The 22320-nt window shown below is 36.8% G+C and overlaps 1 protein-coding gene across 35 annotated transcripts in view; it reads right to left on the bottom strand.

Annotated features, from left to right (window-relative positions):
• The window catches only part of SLMAP (sarcolemma associated protein), a 78003-nt gene that overhangs the window by 41541 nt on the left and 14142 nt on the right, over window positions 1-22320 (bottom strand). For 18 of the 35 annotated variants that reach the window (XR_004499191.1, XM_015640676.3, XM_015640661.3 and 15 more), the window contains exon 2: window positions 3379-3532. Coding sequence is in view for 34 of the 35 variants with exons in the window: in XM_015640676.3 (XP_015496162.1) it covers window positions 3379-3532 (154 nt within the window). In the remaining variant the exon portion in view is untranslated. The remainder of the gene's footprint in view (window positions 1-3378; window positions 3533-22320) is intronic. The other 17 variants (XM_015640663.3, XM_033517424.1, XM_033517428.1 and 14 more) reach the window with 1 other exon arrangement.

The following is a 22320-nucleotide window of genomic DNA, read 5'->3' as shown; positions in this document are numbered from 1 at the left end:
CCACTGCTCTGTCCATAACCACTGCTCCCTGCACATCCACTGCTCTGTCCATAACCACTGATCCACCGCTCTGTCCATATCCACCGATCCACTGCTCCCTGCACTTCCAGCGCTCTGTGCACATTCACCAATCCATCACTCCCTGCACATCCAGTGCTCCCTCCATGGCACGAAAAAGCTGCCTCACATCCAGAACTCTCCCCACCGAGTAAAAAAATCCTGCTCCTGCTCCATAATTCAGAACTTGTTGGTCCCCTCCAAAACACAGAGCTGCCCCATATTTCACAGCTCCAAAACCCCTGAGACCTGTCCTGAGCCCCGACAGGTTCTGCTGCACTAGAGCATAATGGGAACACAGAAATAATTTTTTTGTCTCAGTTTTTGCTTCCTAGAGAGACAATTTGCCAATGATGCCTTCATTTTTATTTTCACTCAATGTGGTACCCAGCCCTGAGAAGCCCCCCACACCCCTTGGGTGCAGCACACACTGGGCTCCCCACTTGCATGACCTCCCTCAAACATCCCGTGACAGAACAGATGCATTAGAGCTCCAAACCTGACCAGAAAAAAGTGCATAAAATGCATTTGAATTAAATTACATTGGTATTATTTGACCCTGCTTTGCAATGCTGCTCCTTCTCATGCAGGTAAGTATCATCAGTTAACCTGCAATGCTCTGGCACCAAGAGGGAAATTTAGGAAGTGCTAAAAGAATATAAACAACATTAACACAAAAAAGCACAGCGGGATGTTAATAGGTAAGTGATGTATTAATGAGGGGGAAATGGCCAGGCCTCTGTGCTTGTCAGTAACATAGCAAGTGGACAAATAAGGAAGCAAGAGGGGAGCAAACACTTCTCCAGGACCTGTTACTGACTTCGGCTCAGCAGCAGGAAACTGAGGAATTGGTGCTCATACCTGATAACCTGAAAAATCACATACTGAACATGCCACTACTTTAATGAACCTAATCCAGATCACATTTGCAAGGAAATTACTTAGTAAAACACATACTGAACAATAAATGTATTCTAGCAACACTGACAGAATTCAGAATTTACATGGGCAACTACACCTGTTCTGTCCTGTCATTACCTTACAATTACACACAGCAGATTGCTGAAATGTCTTGTGCAAGTAAGGCATTATGGAAATACCAGAGTGCTTTTAAAGGGAATCACCAATTTAAAAACAACTTTCCTGTTTCATGACTAGATTAGATTAGCAGTAGCATCTAAGATTACTGAAGCAAACTGGTGAAAACCCCATGCTTACATGCATTCCAACAGCATTCATAGGTAAACACCCTGTGATGATAAAATCTTCATTCTCTGCTTTAGGGAACAGGGAAGGAGGAAAGCAAACTTGTATCCTCTTACTCATTAGCGAGCTCAACACATTCATGAGTAACATGAGCAAGGCTTCCATGTTCAAAGCCAGAGAAAAGGACAAGTAAGGCTGCATAATCTGATCACTCATTACACAAATGCCAAGTCACCAGCATTTGTGTAATGTATCGTGCTTTGTAAAACTAACATAAAACCACAGCAAACAACTACTACTGGCAAAAATTCATGGCAAGAATTTGCTTACTATGAACTTTCCACAAGTATTTCCATGAACTAACTGCAATGCGCTGATAAAAATAATGAAGTCCAATTTTTCTTCCAACTAAATCTTATAGTAAAAATTGTTTTAGTCTAAACACACTTGAAGAAATTCAGCTTCTCTTAGCAAGGACAGCATCTTGTCAAATTAATAGCTCCAAGTCCATTAGATGCAATGCATTCCTTTGATTTCTTCCATGTATACTGCTAGTATTCATAAATGTTTGCAATCACCTCACATGGAAACACCTTAAATAACTCCCAGGCAATTTCAGCTAGGCATCCTGGAGTTGAATCTTTGCAACATCATTTTTGAGAAGAGTAAAACTATGGGATGAGACCTCCGCTACAAAGAATCGCTCAAAAATCCTACAGCTCCAAAAGCTCTTCATGACAAAATACCACCACCACCATTACTTAATGTTTTCTTTAAAGACATTCATGAACCCTCCTCTGATATTTCAGATCTGAGAATTACAACCCTGTCTGGCTAAAGACGAAATTCCTGAGTAACACAGCAGGTGCTATCTTTATGTTTTGTTCACTTAATGCACTTCAGGAAATTCTCCTGTTGTACTATGGTTTGGTTTGTTGGGCTTCGGGGGTTTGGTTTACAAGAAGTTTGCTTTGATGGACATTTCATTTATTTGCTTGTTTTAAAAAACTTTATCATCAGCCTTCCAATTTTATATTATTATTTCATTATTTTCTAATACACTTCTCTTTAAGGATAAGCTCTATGAAGGTCTTGTTCAGAAAAGCAGTAAAGGGGTGATGGCAGTTGACATTTTATTGCCAAATCTGTGTTACTGAGTAGGCAGGATTCTACAGAACATGGCCAGAAGTTCAATGCTTACAGAAAGCAGCAGACCCATTAGGGAACTTTAAAAAGTCTTGACAAAACTGATTACAATATGATAATCCCCATACATACCAGTTTCCAGAAAGATAGAGAAATGGTTCCTGAAATACCACAATTTCAAAAGAGATGAGATAAAGGCTGCATTTAAATTAACACAGATACAGAGCTACTGCCATAATACATTTCCTGAGCATGCATACTGGGAAGAAGACAGCAAGAAAAATAAACCAAACAAAAATGCCACCACCTCATTTGTCAGCTAGAACCTTTTCTCTATTGTCATTTTAAAGTATCTGCAGAAATCAAAAACAGTAGTCATCACAAAGAAACAGTGGGTATTCTGAAAAGAATTAAGTTAACCTGTTTCAAACCTATGGTGACTACTTGACCAAGAAATTCTGGTTCATACTTCTGCCACACTATTAGCTGAAACTTTAGGGTTCAAGGGGTTTGAAAGAAAGGTAATTACAATTATAATAATAAAGTTCAAATACAAAAAAGCCCAATACAGCAATGTGCTTGTGTTGCATTTTTAAAATTGCTACTGTCAATTTAAGTGAGGCAATAGATGAACATGTGGCCCCAGCTGAGCCTCCTTGTCTAGACCTACACTTCCCCTGAAAAAAAATCACACAGCCAGGGAAGAATGTAGGCCATGGAAACAACCCAGCAAAGTCCATCTCAGGGCATGGGGGTAGAAATAGAATCTGTGTTTTCAGCAGACAAGTTTCTTGATCAGGTACCACATGGACACAGGGATCATTGCCAGCCCAAAGGAGGGAAGAAGTAACAAAAAACCAAACAAATTTGTTTTCTTACAATGGGAATGTCATTTAGTTTTAAAGACTGGATTGTAATAAGATATTCTAAAAAAACGAACTCGAAAATAAACTAAAAAATGATCCATACCCTTACCTTTCCGCGTGTTCTCCGTCACATCTACACCAAACTGGATGATGTCACCTGACATAATTTCACATGGTGGGCTTTCCTCAGATCCTCTACTCAGTCTCTGACTATTAATAAAGGTACCATTACTACTTTTAGTGTCTTGAAGATAGAACTGTTAAAAAGAAACAAAAAAACCCCAGTAAAATATCTGGAAAAGTAAGCCAAGAAATACAAGCACAAGTAAACTCTAAACACCCTCATCAGGATGCATCACCTTCCCATTATCAAAAAGTATTTATATTTGATTTTGAGTTAACGTTTCATTGAATTCTAGCACATACACTATAAAAATAATTGCTACAAAGCCTGCCTGAACTACTGCCTGCAGTAGAGGATCACATATCATTAGCAGTAACACCTTTTGCTACATACATGTAACAATTCATATTTAAGTTAGTCAACATATAAAAATTCTAGCTGCTCATACATTTAAGGTAACAGTATTGCATGACAAACATGCAGCAGGGAAAGCTAGTAGTGAAAGCACAAGGAAAACCTTCGGCAAAAGACAATTCAGGAACTGCAATAAAAGAATTCAGGAATTGCAATAAAAGATCATGGTGAAACTTTAAACCAACGGGATGCTTTTACTTCTCAGCAATACTAGTTCACATAATTAATTTAATTTCAAGATTTCAAGTACTTTTGTAAATACCCATCTGCAGAGTTAATTAAATGTTAATAGCAACTTACTGAATCTGAAACTGCTTTTATGACACAAGGCTTATAGTCAAAACTGCTGCATCTGAGAAGAGGTTACAAATGAATCACCTAGCAGAAGACCAAAGTGATTTGCTATGACCTGAGCAGTGATAGAAAAAAGAGGGGACCAGAATGTTACTGTCAGCCAGGTGTAACTACTGGAATGAGTCAATCTCACTACTCCAAATAACAATAGCTGCTACAGGAACCTGCTGGAATGGTAGAAATCACTGGTGTCCTGCACTCAAAGAATCTCAAGTCCCAAAGCAGGCATAAGGTTGGGGGGAAAAGGTGTATTCCCATCTTTTTCTTATAAAAGTAATTGACTTTTTTTTTAGCATTCCATGCAAAATTTTCCATGCTTTTAATTGCCTCTATTATCACACACCTCAGAAAACCCTGATACATAGCTCAAAAAGACGTTGTCGAGGGGAAAGATGAGTTCTGAATGGAGTGAGAGCACGGCACCAGGGATCCTCAGATCTTGTACTGGAAAATGACACCCAGTGTATGATATGGATCTTACATGGCATAACACAGTGGCCCTAAGCAGAGTTGCAATTCCATTGTACCAGCACACAGGACTAAGAGGAATGCCAGCACATGAAAGCTCAGGTAGGTGTTTGAAATGAAATGCACTATGTGAAAAGAAAGACTTCCCTCCCCCCAACAGATACGCCTTAGATGTTCAATTGAAGGAAAAGAAAACAGTCATCAGTCATAAGCTGATAAAGATGAAGGTAAACATAAATTATGGATAGATCAAGAAATTATGACTGCATTCACTATATTGGCAATAAAACCCACTCTAAATAATACTCTCCATATTATGAAATACCATCTATTAACATAATAGTATATAATACAGTTTTTATAAGTTATATGCTTAAAAGCCAATCAAATTAATTAGCTTGTTAATTTAATAGTCTGAAAGTACTGAACCCTCTCATAGTTCAGTACAGAGGTAATTATTTCTTGCTTCCTGTTTGTTTTGAATTAGCTTTCTTCTTAATTTGAAAATACTTCTGTTATGAAAAAGTGAGTCACAGGCAAGGAGAAACAAACATGCTTCTGCTTATTTGCTCTTCCCCACCCTTTACTGCTCTGTGCATATCTGCCTTTTATACCTCCCAAAGTTTAGATTAATCATTGCCCCTTGTAACCACATTTCTGCAGAATCTGCAAATGGGACTCAGACAAGATAGCACAAGGAAATACAGGACAGTGACCACAGGAGAACACGTGGAACAGAGCATCAGCCATACAAAATTTAAAAAATTATCAGCAGACACAAAATTCAAATTGAAAAAGGATATTTGTAAACAAATGTCCACAGAAAATACACATTACATTTAATATTATGTAAATGATGTCTGCTTAAGTGCATTCTACTTCATTGTATTATATAAATTTTAGAAAAATGAAGCTCTTCAAGTCTTTTCATCCTGTTTGTAAACACTGTTCTCCCTGCATCTAATAAAGAAGCAATACCAGACACATGTTAATAGGTGATGTCTAAGGAAGGGAAAACACACTGCTTTCAAACCTTGCCATAAAGGATTCAGTCATCTTGAATGTAGCCATTCCTCAGGAACCCACTGAGCCTGACCCTTTCAGGTAGCAAATTCAAATGTTACTTCCATGCTGGTTTTCACTAGTTCAAATGATCTTTCTCAAAGGTCAATCTCTCCAGCCCTTTTGCATAATTACTAAAGCTATCTTCAGGAAATAAAATCAAGTGCAAACCCTGAAACAAATGTGTCTATACATTAACTAGTACTTAGGGCAGTATACTGGTTTTTAATGTACTATTTAATTACGTGGTAAGCACAGAAGGTTCTCTGATTCCCAAACCAACACCTTTTACACAGCAGCTGTGTAACTCAGCACCTTCTGTGAATCCAGCACCATTTATCCTTCCTGCTCCCAGTGCAGCCTGAGCTCAGACAGCAGTGCCAGCTCATGGAGCAGTGATGAAGGCTGCCCTTCCCAGCTCTCACTGCTGATGAATGCTGCCCTTCCCAGCTCTCACTGCTGATGAATCCTGCCCTTCCCAGCTCTCACTGCTGAGATGTGCCACCACCTCCTCACCTGGACTGGCTCAGGTCCTTGTTTAGTCACTGCAAACCAGTTTCGAGCTGATGCAAGGTACACAAGGAGGTGTTTAAGCCAGGGCTGCCAGAAAAAATGGCAGCATTTCCAGGCCTAATTATACTTGCTTTTATAATTCACTCCTCAGAGAAAAGTCCCAGCCCTTTTGTATCTCATATTAATAAGTCCAATGTAGAGCAGAGATGGCAGCTCATGCACATTCAAAACAACCCAGCTTCTGAGGACTGTTAAAGTATTACCACATCCTTAATTCAAGGGATACCTGTATATATTGCTCAAGTGCTGTTTTCCCACCCCTTAAAAAACACAACACAAAAGTATTCAAGAAACTTAAGCTCCATTATCATAACACCTCAGACAAAAAAAAAAAAACATTCCTAGCCTGTATTTCTTCTTTAGTAAATTATTGTTTGTATCCCCTCCAACCTACACACCATCAATAAGATCAGTTAATTAAAGACATCTTACCAAGCTGCTTCCACAAAATTTGTGAAGATTTCATTCTAAACTAATTGCAGTTCATCAGTACACAAACTTCTCCAGTACATTTCATCTTCCTTAGAAACTATTTTATGGAAGTTTCAAAAAGCTACAGATCTGTTTCCGTGTTTTGCAAGGAATTACGTGCTTATTTCACAAACTTAATATTTGTAATATTTCAAGTTACTGTTAGTTTTGCAAATGGAACAAAGGTACCTCCTCTGCTCTGACCTATGGTGCATAAAAATCACATTCCTTGTTCTAGGTCAATGACTCACTCAGAAGAGCATCAACAACAACCTGCTAAATCAGTTCATGTTTTATTTTCATAACACACATAAAACTACGATTTTCCCCCATAAAAAATTCCCATTATCTTCTGATTAGAGAAATAGAAGATTCTTCTATTGATCTCAAACCATAATACATCAAAATTAAGCACATAGAGATGTTAATTCTAACTGATATTAGGAAGTTGCAAATTCTGTACTTCAGGAGGACAGATTTTAACCTACCTTATGAAATGTAGGTAAACTCTTTTCTTCAAAGTAACAAAACCAACTAGCAATAACAAACCCATTCTGTTCAATGATCACTATTGTAACATACATATTCCAGGAGGCAGGCTGAAAAGAACTCCTTCCTTAATTAGCCTGACAAGTGAGAAAGCCATGAAGTGTTTTCTTTCCCAAGCCATATGCAGGCCTGATACACTTCTGAAGGATCTCGGAGAAGACAAAACATGGGCTCAGAGGTGTAGAGAAAATCTTGAAAAGAAAGTAGCACACTTCTTCAATGACTTGATTACCTGGATTTAATTACAGTAGAACTACAGGAACAAACAACTGACTAGCTTTTTAATACTTCTAATATTTACTATTACTATGTACAGCCATCCTTTGCCATTTTAAGAGCACATTACCGCTACTCCATCTAACCCAGCTTGAAACTGGAGCTCAGGGCAATCATTCTGAGAACTACAGTGAGGAGAATTGCTGGAAATATGAGGCAGTTCATCCACAGAGATGTGAGATTCAGTATGTGGAGAGGAACAACTTCTAAGTCAAAAAAAGCAGGAAGGAGAATCTGTCACATATAATTAAACCTATTTCAGCCTTATTCCATAGCTAAATTAATAACTAAGTAAATAAGTACCAAAATGTAGGCTATTACTTTTACACAAAGTCAAAAATTAATGTATTTTATTTAATAAATAAATTTTCACTGCCTAAACAATTAATGTAGAAAAAGAACCCAAATTTCAGAATCTCCTAGTTCACCATTCTTTTTCTCACTTCTTATTTCCTTTGTGAAAGAAGTACACACAACTGCCGTGAGCTTCAGGGTCCTGTTATACTTTTGTGGCTTTAGCTTGAACCAGAGAGATTTGAATTATTTTGTCAAATTATGAACTGTAACCAGTAAGGAGATGGCAGCTTCGTTTTTGCCATGGTTACTGCCACAAAGGGACAGCAAGGCTGTTAGCCAGAGCAGTTAAACCATAAAATGCTGCAGTTAACGATGAAAGATTCTTCCCCTACTTACACTACATAATCATTGAACAATTAATACAGGCATTATAAATGCACCCCCTGAGTACTAAAGCTAATATTCAAAAGCAGCAAGTAAACAGGGATCTAGAAATTGGAATACTTGCCCTGGAGTAATACTTCACTAAACAGTAATGCAACCGAGGTCATTTACTCATTGCATGCTGAGAATTCTACCAGAAGCAAAGTATGCTGGGTACAAGTCCAACTGTGCAAAGCCAGAGATTTTAAAACAATATATACCAGGGTCAAACCAACATGGGCAGCATTTGTCACACTGTGGCTAGAAATTTTTTTTTCTCATATTGTTACAAGATTATTTTATCTTATTTGAAGTCTTAACACTGACAATTTTCTCATTTTGGGAGCAGCACTCTGATAGCAGAGCACACCGTGCAAACCATACTGAATTCCAGCTCCGTCCTTTGGCTGTAAGAAGTTCAAATGCTAAATTATCTCCAGACCCAATTGACTGAGTTCCTCATTCTGGTCTGCTTAGACAGATCCTAAATTCCTTTCCTCTCACTTGCCTAACTCCACCCGCCTATCAAGGAAGTACAAGTATTTGTCTCCATAAGCAAGCATAATTCACAGGGTGGGGTGCATCCAGCAAAATTGCTTTTCTATTTAGTTTTCCGTTTCTTAAACACATAGATCTAATAGCTCTTTGCTTACTAAACCCCTGCTCCTTCAACTCAGAAACAAAACTAGTGCATTAAGTTTTGAGTTCTTGTGAAAATTCCTTTTTAAAATTATTCTAACTACTCCAGGCAGGCACCCACTGTCAAACTAAATGCTACCAGCTGTGAAGAAAGGGATTTTCCAGTCAGATTGAGCAGAGTGAAGGAGTAGCAGTTGGCTTTTCAGGGACTATAACTACTTGGTTTCTCAAGTGAAGCAAAACTTACTAGTAGTTTTCAGTAACTTTTCTAAAAAATAATAAATTTTACCATTTTTTTCTATGCAGCAATAAAAAAAAATACACATTCTTTGATATATCAACAGATGAAAAAGTCACAGTGTTTTTAAAGTGTAAACTTAATGTAAATCCAGCTACACTGATAAGAAAAGGTTAAAATCTTCAGCTATCCCCAGGAATCCAATCCTATCCTTCCAAACTTGCCAGTAGTTCAAAGGTGTAGAGGGGAAATGACAGCAGGGAATACGGTCTTCTGCTGACCAAGTTGTTCCTGTATCTGTTTATACCTTGAAGTTTTGTTGTCTGTACTGCCAGGACAACCCTGCTGGTTGCTCATACCTGTTGTCAAGCAAAATTAACTGTGCCAGTAAAAGCAGCTTTGTGCCAGCACAAGTGACTCTGGGTACAAACACAGTTTGGCCTTTCTAGAAACATTATTTGAGGTGCTATAAAATATTAATCCCTGTGTTCCTTGCCGTGTCCTGGTTGTTCAAGTGCTTTGAAGTTCACTACAGGCCCTGTCACTCAGCTTAACTTTTGTGTGAGTGGTCAGCAGACTTTGCCTGAAAAGGACACAGGGAAGGGAAGATGGATGGATTTGTGGGGAGGGGGAAGAAGCACCTTAGGTAGGCAGAAAGGCAATGAGCAGCACTGAGAGGCACCAACAGATTCACTGTGCATAAAACATGTGTTTGGCTACAACCCTGAGTTGCTCTAGTGCCATCATCCTCAGCAGTAAAATGTCACCTTTCTCAACAGGACAAAGCAAACATATTCAAGTTGTACCCATGAACATGTCAGCACAGACTTTTTTTGGACATAAGATTTTGCAATCTTATGCAGTTACTTTGCAATCTTTTTGCACTTACTTTAACTGCTGACTTTGCAGACACACACCTATCAGAACTTTAAATTCTGGCAAATTAAAATCATTAACCAAAAAAACACAAAAAGGTATGTTTGCAAACTTAATGCTACCTCCTAGGTGTTGTGCCCATTTAAGCATCACATTTACTTTCTAAATAACTATTCCAACCATAAGTTTGCTAGTAGTTGCAACTCAACTTACTTGTTTGAAGGTGAAAATCTCAGGACTCAGGGTTACTGTTAGTCATTAGCTCTACACTATTTTTCAAGTAGTCACAGATAATCTACTTTACATCCAAAAATTCAGAAAGGGGGTATCAGACATTTATTTTACAATGATTTTTGATTTTTATTAGCAAGTGGTCTTTATTAACGAAAAGGCTACTAAGAATATTAAGCAATTCCTCCTAATTATTCAGTTTTACAACTAACTACATGGAGCTTAAAAATATGCTATTTAAATGGCTTGAGCTATTTTTCTCAAATATAATTCTCAAGAAGTATTGTTGCATTTTTCCAAGTAATTAATACTTAAGAGAATGACAGAAGACGGCTAAAAGCTTAAGTGTAAGACCTCAAACTATAACACAATATAAGTTCTCTAGTTTAAAACAAAAGCAAAAACCTATGCTCAGAATTCCAAATTTGTGCATGTATAGGACAATGAGGAGAAAAATCTCTACTGCTTGTGTCCAAAAGTTTGTGTGATTATGCATTGCTGCCCTCAACCTGAACCCATAGTCCCCCACACCTTTCACAACCACTACACCATTCCAGACAGGTTTCTTCAACTCACATGAGGTAATAGACAAAAGGAATGAGGCAGCTGGACCAGGATGGTGGTGGGTTGTCTGCTCATTAGCCATTACAGAAAGCAGTGAAGTTGGCTTGAAGGCAGGGACAGATGAAAACCTAGCGCAGTTTCAGAACTCCTATTGCTTTCAGTTTGCTTAACTTGGTATGTAATGATGACCTGAGCTAAAAATGAACAAACTTTAGAAACTGGTTCCTAAGCCACATACTCACACCTCCCACAGCAGCAGCATCAGTCAAGAACAGAATGGCAGTGAACAGGCTGCATTTACAGTGTCAACCACCTGACTTCTATCAATTGTAATATGTCAGAATCAGTACATAAGTTATGTAAGTACTTATAAGTACAGCTCATAACCAGAATCTGAAGTTCCCTGTATTAGGAGACAACTGTCTCAAGCTGAATTAAGAAAATTAAGGAAACCATGACCTACATCATCCTTGCTTTCATGAAATACATTCTTTTTGATAAAATGTAGTTCTGGGTTCCTAGGTCCAGGAGAGATACAAAGTCTTTGAGCAGGTCCAGCAGAGGCTATAAAGATGATTAAGGGACTGGAGCATGTCTCTTGTGAGGACAGGCTGAGGGAACCAGGGCTGCTCTGCCCCGTGAAAGGGACCTCACCAATGTGTATCAGCTTCTGCTGGGAGGTGTCAGAGGACAGAGGTAGGCTCTAATCTGTGGTACAATGGGCAGTGGGACACGAGGCAATGGGCAGAAACTGATGCCCAGGAAGTTCCACCTGAATATGAGGAAGAACTTTACTCTGCAGTAACTGCACACTGGAACAGGTTGCCCAGAGAGGCCGTGGAGTCTCCATTACTGGAGATATTCCAGAACCATCTGGACACAATCCTGTGCCTCATGTTCTCACATGACCCTTGATCAGGGAAACTGAACCAGATGACCCACTGTGGTCTCTTCCAATCTGAACTATTCTGTAATTCTGTGAAAATATAAGTAAGGAAACAAATTGCATTACAATTCCTGAATCCTCCAACATCAGTCAGTGCAGAACTGTATGAACAGCACTAACTCACTTGCAGACTGCTTTTATTTACATTAGTTTTGAAAGGAACTATCAATGCTCCAAATATCCAATACAAGAAGATATCTGGAAAAAAAAACAGTAGTGTTGTGGTGATAGAAATATATACAGGAAACTAATCCTTCATATAAGGTGATAAATATATCATATATACCTATATTGAAGTAACATTAAACTGAAAAGAAAGCATTTACTCTATGATTGTGTACTATCACTGTGCACAACCAATGTGAATGGAAACATCACAAAGGATGGCTCCCCTTACTAACTTATTTGCCTTCACCCTCCTTCAGCAGAACTGGTAGCATTCAACTAACAACAAATTATTTTCTAGAAACAAGCATTTCAAGCCTAACTTGACAGTTGTGAAACTAACACCTCCCAGCAATCACATTCCATAATGGAAAAATGTAGCACAACACCAAATCACAGAAGAACAAGTCCTGGACACTCCCTATTATGCCGTAAAGCCCCCTCAAAATTCTGTAGTAAGTACACTCTAGTAGAAGATTCATGATGAAGGATGTGAGCAGAAGCAATCCCAGCCATGATACAAAATATTCATTCTCTAAATAATTTTTTCTGCAGGAAATATAAGCTGTGGAATGAAGTGACTGCAAAAGGCAGAAGTTGCTCATGTATTTGAGTGCTGATCTATCCGTAGATTATGCAAATAAACCAAAAAGGCATTCACTGTCAAAAGAAAAACGACAAGATAGATACTCTTAAAAAACTTCAAGATTAAATGTTTTACCACAAAATGTGACACCACCATACAAAAATAGATCCCTCCCTACACATCAGTGTGACTAGTTTTGATGCAAAAAGCTATTTTTAAAAAGAAGAGATGTAGAGGAAGAGTTCTAATTTACAAGTAATTTGGTTTATATATAGCCAACTGACTTGCTACAGTGAGACATCTGTCACCATAGTAACTAATTACTACTCTTTAGAATGTCTCTTTTACTTAACTTTTGTCCTCACAGTTCACAAAAATATCTGAGTATCAGCCTTCTGCTACAAGTGCTGGATGGTTTCAGGATAACTAGAAGAATTTTATATTTAGTCTCTTCTCAGCAGAATGAAAGTCTGTCCCTTCACATATATCATGCTTTTAAACTTTTGTACATGAATCACCAAAGAGATTAAGGATATTAAAACTTTCATAAAAGACAACTCCATTCTGAATGTAGACAAAGCACAGAAGTTTCCCACAAAAAAAACTATCCAACTCGGTATTAGTTATATAAAATATTCTTGAGGAAATTGTACTTAAGTAGTACTCAAGTACTATTTTAATTCCATCCTGAAAATACTGAGAGAATTTTAAGGTACATCATTGCTTTAACTGCAAAGCTAGAATATGTTAACAATAAAGTACAATCAACAGAGAGCTTCCCAGAAAATGATTACTCACACATCATCCCAAGATGCTCATATTGACTCATTAGAATACTAAAACAATATAAAGAAGAGACTTATTTTGTCTTACTGCTCTCATAGATGACAATATGTTACATAACATCCACAGACTTTGAAAGAACTTTTCCTGTTCCATATTAAAACACTGACTTGTGCAATGTACTCATAAAACCAGTAAAAGGTAGGTAAAACCAGGCTTCTAGAAGGAAATTGTACTTCTTGCAAAGAAGTTTTCTACTTCATTTCATTAAAGAGGCTCAGCCTCTTGTTACACAAGACATTTATACAGCTACATATCATGTATCACTGTGACTCCACTGATTACTTTGTACAATTTATCTCAACTTCTATCATCACATCAAACATGGACCCCGGGGAAAACATATGGCAAAGGTGACTCCCCGAGGTATCACTTAATGCTACTGTGCTTCTATATTAACCAATTATGGAAATATACTGCAATTTAATGCAGCTTTAAAATAAAGAAATAAAACACCCTAATAGGCCAGTACCCAGAAATCTGGGCTTCTTCAGGCTAATTACTTCCAGTGTGTAAAATATTGCTGAAATACTCATCACTCCTGATGCCCTTATAGGAATATTTTCCGACAAAACTAGTCTGAAAGCTAAACACTATTATTTACTCTAATAAATGTAATTAAAGTCTGGCAACATGGTACACTCAAACTCTGAAATGAGTAAACTTGCTCTCAACATGTACAAATTCCCAAAGATGGTATTTGTAGGACAAATAGATAAAGACAAATTTTATTATATCTGGTATCCAGATATAATATCCAGATATAATAAATAAGCTCTGAAAAGAGCAGGTTCTCGTACACAATCTTAATTTATTTTCAAATATGTGTTTCATACATGTTTCTAAAGATTTGTAATGTATTATTGCAATTTACTCCTACCTTTAAGAGGCAAAAGCACCCATAAATATTCTGCACTGGTGGAGAACACTAAGACTATTCAGAAAACAAAAATTTCTACTGTTAAACTCACAATCAAAAAAAAATGGTTAAACTTGATAGTTAATATTCTTTGGCCAACCTAATGAAGTGCAAGACCAAAATAAAGCATGGTTTTGTCTCCAACTACTGCAATGAAAAGTATGACATAAAGAGAGAGGTTTATCATGTTTGGACAGAGTTTTGCCCTAATTTAAGAGCAGAGGTAAGGCATAAATCTCTCCTGGTCTTTAGATTTTAACTGATCTTATTAGAACCTTCCATAAACAAAATCTAAAATCAAATTTCTGTAACTCCTACTAAAGAAGCAAAATTAATTGTTTTTATAGCAAAACACTGAAGAATAACCAGAAATGACAGGAAGAAGAAGAAAGCAAATGAAAAACAAATGCTTTTTAGCAGCAATCGTGAAATACTATCAGCATCTGTCAGTAAATACTCAGAATGAAAAATCCAACATCAACATTATCCATTGTTTCTGCTTCCTCAAAGATCTTGAGTTAACGAGATAACTAAATAACTAGCAAAAAAATAATTGAAAGGGAAATTTTCCTTAAGAAAATTGCACTACTGAACTTCTATCAGCAAACAATTAGATTTCCAATTGCAAGCAAATTGGAGAAAAACCACAACAGAAGCCAAGATCACCAGATATTCTGCCAGAAGAGAACAACTTATGTAATATAATACTTATAATAGCATATTATATAATATAATACTTATGAAGCAGCTCTCAGTTTATCACCAAACTCCAACTCCCAACATAACCCCAGACATTTCAAGGCAGGTGCAGAACTGCAGAAGCTTCTTAATTGTCTTGCTACTCACTGCTAAGTTGCTAAATTAGTTAATCATTACATCAAAACTCCTCTACTTGTGGCACAGAATAAACTTTTATCACATGCTGACTTTTCAACTGCTTAGAGATTAAAGGGAGTTGGTGAAACTATTTCAAACTATTTCTCATTTCTACTCCTTCCTCACAAGGCACTGTGTTTACCTCCCATCATTAATTCCATACTGCTGCTGGTTTATGGTAGAGAAAACTCCCAGTGATCACACATTCAGATAAAGAAAAAAAACCACATCAGATTTCACATGTAACTCCAAATGCAGTGCAGCAGTGGTTTGGTATTATCTCTATCTATATAAAAACCCTCAAAATATCCTGAAAAAGTTACGAAAGTTTCTCCCTTCCTTTTCTTAAGGGATATATTCAAACTCAAAGGATTTGTCTGGTATCACTACAGTATTTTTATTTTTAAACAAATATCTACAGTAGGCCTAGTTAATTCATCTCTCCTTTGCACAAAGCAATGTTCGCTTGCTTTCTGCCATTATCTGCTCCTGAACTATTAATTTCCAGAGCACAAGTGTCACAAGGAAAATACTGTTCAGCACATTGCTTAACTACAGCGAAAATGCCCATACTGAGGATAAACTTAAGGCTACTGTGGTATAAATTCAAGGCAGCCAATAAAGATACAGAAGTACAAGTCCTAACTGAAGGGAACTGCCTTAGTAGAAATGACACTGCACTAATTTTAATCACGCCAAACAAGATATTTTTGTAAGAGGTCCAAACCACAAATATTACTCAAATAGAGTGTAGTGAGAGTTCACTACACAGTTCCTCACACTGAAAACAACGGGTCATCAGAGCAATATGCTCCTTCTTGCTTTTCCAAAGACTTCTCTGCATCAAGGACAGACCAAAACTTTTTAAAAAAATTACTAAATTTAATTTATTTTCATTCTGTGTTTTCAACTTCAGCATTCCATGCAGAGAGCAAATACAATTAACTGGAAACCAAACACCAAAAGAGAAGGGTGCGGCTCCATCGAAAGATGGAAAATTCATTTTCCAGCACAGAGGAGAAATCTGACAATTGGGAGTTTAATATTTGTACTCAAGGCATCGCCAAGCCATACCTCCAACAAAGTGAGAGCGAAAATACCCTGGGAGGAGGCTGTATTTATTTGCAATGCATTCCTGGATCAGGACTTTCAAAGCAAGTAGTAATTAAATACTGGTATTCATGAACAAAGGCTGATTTATTCTGGTGCTCCTTTGAGATCAACGATTTCACAATAAAGAAAAAGATGATTTATTTTAAACTTAGGAAATCCACATATGGAGATGGGGGTCAGGCAGCAATGGGAGAGAATGTATGAGCTGTTTTTTGATAGGCAACCTTACAGAATATTGATCAGTCACTTCTTTAGCTGTGTCCTCCTGGCTTCAAAACAAGGGGCAGCCTTCTCACAGGTTCACATCAGAACCAGCCCAGCAGAGGAATGGGCAGAGGGCGGATAAGGCATTCAAGGATCTGAATCAATTACAGTACCAAACATGGTGACTCATGATTCATACATCTTAGTCAAGGGCAGAAATCACATACAAGGTACACTGGATCAACAGATTAGACAGGTTGCTAATATGGCAAAACTTGCCAAGGTACAGCTTTCTACATAACAGAAGTATTTTGCTGGTTTTTTGACTAGCTATTTTCCATCAGGGTCATCAAGGATATTACACTGCTAACACCTGTGCCCATGAATGTGATTCTTCAGACAAACTAAAAGGAAAAACCTCTTCATCTCTTTGTCAACAGAAATGCAGCGAGAACACCTCAGTGCCTGTGACCAATCTGCCAGTGGGCATTTGGAGCAGGGGAACTGCACTGTACAGCTGGCAGCCCCACACCCTTTCAGTTGAAAAGCCTAAGGGAGTGGCTGTCCACACCTCTCAAAGTCATTATCAAACCTTGCAGATTTTTGTACTAGATGTGCCATATTTCCCTCTAGAACACAGACAAAAAAATTTTGAAGTATAAAAAGAACGCCCTTCTAGCATCAGAGGTTCCAGATTGTCGATCTAAGAAGAAATAGCCTCCCGTGATGATTTAATTTATTAAACCACCATAAAAAAAAAGTCTTCCAAATCCCTTCCCTAAGCACAAAAACGCATTTTCACTATTTCAAGTTGAGTTGCAGCCACTAGAGGGCAAGGCCACGATACACAACACACTGCCACAAGAAGCAGAGCAGAAACTACAGCTGAAGACTGTTTATTTTATGAAGATTTGGTTGTTGAAGGTTTTTTTAATACTGAATTTTCCATTAATTATAGGAATATACCCACATATTCTGCGGGTTGCCGAAAATATTAATTCCATCTTTACAGTCTAAAGCTTCCCAGACAAGCTACTTCTACACTTCAACATCCACAGTAACAATTCTTGTACTTCTCAAATTTTAAAATTAGTGTTAAAATCAGTGTTCCTGATACTGAAATTACTGGAAACAAGTTACTGGAATTCTACCCAGAATAAACAAGCATAGGTAAAAACGAGAATGCTGTCAAAGGCTTTTCCCATGAAATACAGAAATTTAACTCCCTAATCAATGGTAAAAAGTATCTAAGCTTAAAATTTGCTATATCCTGCAAAAGAATCAGAATTAACAGGCATATTTTTTTCTGTGTCTAACCAGCATTTTTTTTAAAAATTGCTGTTCTGAGAACAGTTAGGCTTTTTCTGTACAAAGATAGCCCTGTGTTGAAATGTATTCTTGACATCTAATATACTAAATTCTGCTAAATAGATAAATTGATTATCTATGCTCTTAGAAGAACAGAAAACAAGGACCAGAAATTAAAGTAAACAAGGAGAATGAGTCAGTTACTAAAAGAAACAAACCCCAAGTGACAGGACATACACTAGAAGCTCAAAATAAGAACATTTAAAGAAGTATCTAAAGAAAATCTATAGTCAAAACAGAACATGGAAGAAAAGCTCAGCAAGCTTGTCATCAAAAATGATGACACTTAATAATAGTGGCAATGCACTGGTACTGCCCATGAAATCAGTCCCATCTACACTGGCCCATCTACTCCATGGAAAAAAAAGCATCTGTACCATGTATCACCAAAACAGATGAGCCCTCAAATTAAGTTCATATAACATTCAAACTGCACTCCCAGTACAAATACAGCCTTCCCACAAAAAACATGTTTGCTGTTAAGTAATAAGCTTTGACATACCAAGAGGTTTGTCATATAAGCTTAAATTTAATACAGCTGTAGACAAGATTATACTTTGATTAAAGGAAAATCAGCAAGACTTTTACACTGCCTATAATTAGACTACTATTAGTACAAAGTTTTAATAAAGTTTAATTAGAATTTGATGCTATCAAAAGCTTGTTTCAAAGGAAAATAGGTTGGGCCACTGGGAATTGGCAGCATTAAGGGCAACATGGTTAAATACAAGTTTAAGAGAAACATGTGTCCTATTTCTTCTTTCAGATTTTTTGGAAAAATATTTTCTTCTGCAGACAAATAGTATGCTCAGTATACTTAAGCAAATACTAGGCATAGCAAACACAATACATGATGGAGGTTGGTAGACTGTTTCCTTGGATTATTAAAGCTCTGCACTATTTAATAAAAGAAAAAATTCTTCAAATCCCAAACACATCTGTAACACTCTTGTTAGATGAATTTTCAATAGTTTACCAGAAAAAACACTTCACAGGTTTGCCCAGGCAGCCTTAAAATAATTAAGATGTTATTGTTATAATAGAAACAGAATATGAAATTTATATATAGATCAGTAACAGGTCTCCTGATGGCTTATACACAAATTCATGTGAATATCCACCAAAGTTACAAAGTATATATAGTTATATACTGAGAGATATAGGAAGCAAGTAAAGGGCAAGGCCCTCTGCTTAGTAGGCAGGAATTTGTCTACCACAGACTTAGAAAGAAGTAAGCTAGTCCTTCTCTTGATCTTAAAATTACCTCCTGCCTCTGTTGCCTCCTGACAGTAGCTCCTCAGGGCTGAGGAAGCGGCTGTATTTTAGACATTCTTAAATTACAGACTGCAGCAGGAAAGTACCATGCACACAACCTCAAGCCTTTACAGATCTCTTGGCTTCACTGCATAGCACTTTCCTTGACTGCACTCAGAATCTCCTATCTAGGTTTCCAGGGAAGTGTCAGGAATCAGCTCTCTGCTTTCTTCTCTCTGTATTTCAAATAGTTTTCATCCCACCAACATACACCAGTTCTATGCTGGGAGCAGTAACATTTCACAGCAATTACGGAAACACACCCTGTGCTCTCCTTAACATCTGCTTCAAGAGTTGCGCCACCGGACACCTCCAGCTTCCTCCCTTATGTATATGTTCTGGTTTCTCTTGGATTAGACAAAACCCTTGAAATTTTTTAAATCCAGCTTCCTCCTGTGTATACGTTCTGGTTTCTTTTGGAATAGACAAAATCCTCACAGACACCAGGTGGAACTGGTGTAGACCAGTCCCCTCCCAGCACTCAACAGCAACAGGTGCAAAGCACACAAGGGCCTGAAAAAAGATCTAAAGTATCCTGTACTCTTTCAACATTCAACAAGGTACCTTAAAAACAAAGGGGTACTAAACTTCTGGGCTTAAAGTATATTATTTAAGTCTCAACAAGCTCTCATGGGACCAAGTCCATTTTTAGTACATTTATTTCAGGGCTTGCTTCTCTGCCTCTTAAAATTAGTTCAAGTCAGATAAAATAAACATATGCTGTTAACAAAGGTGCCTCATTTACCTTGTTACATTATACTTTTCACACTTAATTCAAAACTGGATAACCTGAGCAGCTTTTCTACCTCCTGACTACACAAACTGGATGGACTTGCCAACTTCTAAACTCAGCAGCTGAGTGTCTCCAGACTTCCAACACCATCCACTCATCCAGTGCCAAGCATAACTAATGCAAAGCGTGACACACTAGCATCAACCACCACCCAGCAGCTTTCTGCCACCTGTTTCTCAACCTCAGCATTTCTTAACAGGCACATCAGGAACGTTGATGTTTTCTTCACTTCCCTTTGAAAGGTTTAGCTTGAAAACTTAAATACCAGAAACAGCAAAATAGCACAAACTAGTACAAACCACATCAATAGTTTGGAGTAACAAAACAGAGAAAAATCTCAGGAGAACTCACACAGCTATTCTTCTAAAAGCAAAAAAGGTAGGCATTTAAAACCAACTGAAGTTAAATCTTTATTCCTAACTATTCTATGAATACCTAAATATTTTGAATAAACTCATTTTCAAATATAATTTTTTTAAATTTCAGAAGGTCCTTTCATATTTTATCAGTCACTCATATATATAATAATCAATGTGCAAATTATTAATCCATTTTTTACTTATTACTTTTAGAGAAAATTAATAATAACTTACAGAAAATAAGTCACTTGACAGTAATATTCCACAATAAATTACAACAGAAGTATTCTTGCAGAGGACCTTTTGATATATTATACTTTTATATACTTTTTGGTGTAGTATAATCTCAGTTTATGTATGCACTGTATAGCTTATATAAATAGTAGTGTGATATATATATATTATATCTTAGGCCATAACATAATATTAAAATAGAGACTATGTAATGTTAAAATGCTTTCACTCATTATATACTTATGACATACTCAAAGAACGATGTAAGATAATTAGGTGGTTCCTCATATTTGTGGATGACCTTACCTGAAGGATGAGATAACAGTGACAAAAACCAGAACACCAAGAGAAGAATTTATTGACTCTTCATTATCAGAAAGTTTAAAAATGGATAGAATCATGAGAAAAAAAATTAATATATTGATTTACTCTACAGGATGGCATAAAGACAAATCAAAGGTTAAAATCAAGCAAAAGAACTGGAACATCTAAACTCACAAGAATGTTTGTATAATGTATAAACTCTCATGAATATGCATGTACCCCCTGTAATGTAACAGTAGATAGAAAACATTGTTTTAAGCTAAGGTGTGTTTTTTTGCCAATTGGAAAAAATACCCTAGCACTGGATATTTGTCCCTTTTTACCTTTTATTAAACTTTTAAAAATCTCAGAGTAAGTTCTGTTCTTCACACCAGCTGTGTGTGATTGACAAAGATTTTGGTCAGCAACCCAGAAATAAGTGTGTCCATAGTGAGTCAATGAATCCCCTGGAACCTCAATATTACTTGAGTTGCAATAAATTCCTGGTTGTCTTCTCTCAGATTTATGTGCTGCATAATTTCAACTAAAAATTCAATGCATATTAGAAGGATTCAGTCCCTAAGCCATAAAAATAAAAAATAAAAACAAAAAACCACATAAATAAAATTTAAAAAACAAAAAAAAAAAAAAAACCCAAAAAACAAAAAACCCTGAAACAAACAAAAAAACCACCAGAAGAAATTACCAAACCACTTTATTCAACCAAATAATGAACTTAAATAAAGCAGAAAACAAGTACTGTTAATTTTAAAAGAAAACTTCTAGAGCTTTTACATTCTGCAAATATGAAGTTATCATTGTCAGCTCAAAGATAAAAACATTCATCTCTATTCAGTACGAACTAAAATGCAAACTGAATTAGAAGATTTCTTCATGAAGCAACATATTCAGAGCTAAACTAAGTGTGAAACTATTGTGTGACTAAAGTGTGACTATTTTAACTGTGACAGAAACACATAAATGACAAGTATTTCCATGCTGCTATTTCAAATTAAACCAAAACCACCTAGTGAACTCTAATAGGGAATGCTCTCACTAGCAAATCATAATTGAAAACAGGTGAAGTGCTCAACAATAAGTGTCTCAAATATGGCAGAGACAGCATACTCCTCACTAAGAACAGTCTGATATAAAGAGCTGAAGCTATTTTTCCTAAAATCTTTCGTGGAAGATGACCCATCTTCCAGCTACATGACTAGCTCAATGAAAAAAATAAAAATATCTGTCTGCTCTGGAAATACTTCACTACATACACCGTTCCTTACAACTGCCATTCCTGCATTGCTCATAACAATGGCTCTTTTCAACTAAACTAAAAATAGTTTAATAAAACCTGATAAATTAAACTGATAGAAGCAAGCATTTTTTTAAATTAAATACTCAAAGAGCATAACACAGCAAATTGCCAATAAAAAGCTTTGTTACCTTAAACGATAATTGTA

The sequence above is a fragment of the Parus major genome, chromosome 12, assembly GCF_001522545.3.
Source record: "Parus major isolate Abel chromosome 12, Parus_major1.1, whole genome shotgun sequence".
Taxonomy (NCBI): domain Eukaryota; kingdom Metazoa; phylum Chordata; class Aves; order Passeriformes; family Paridae; genus Parus; species Parus major.
The sequence above is the reverse complement of the archived record's forward strand: the minus strand, read 5'-3'. Positions and strand labels throughout refer to the sequence as shown.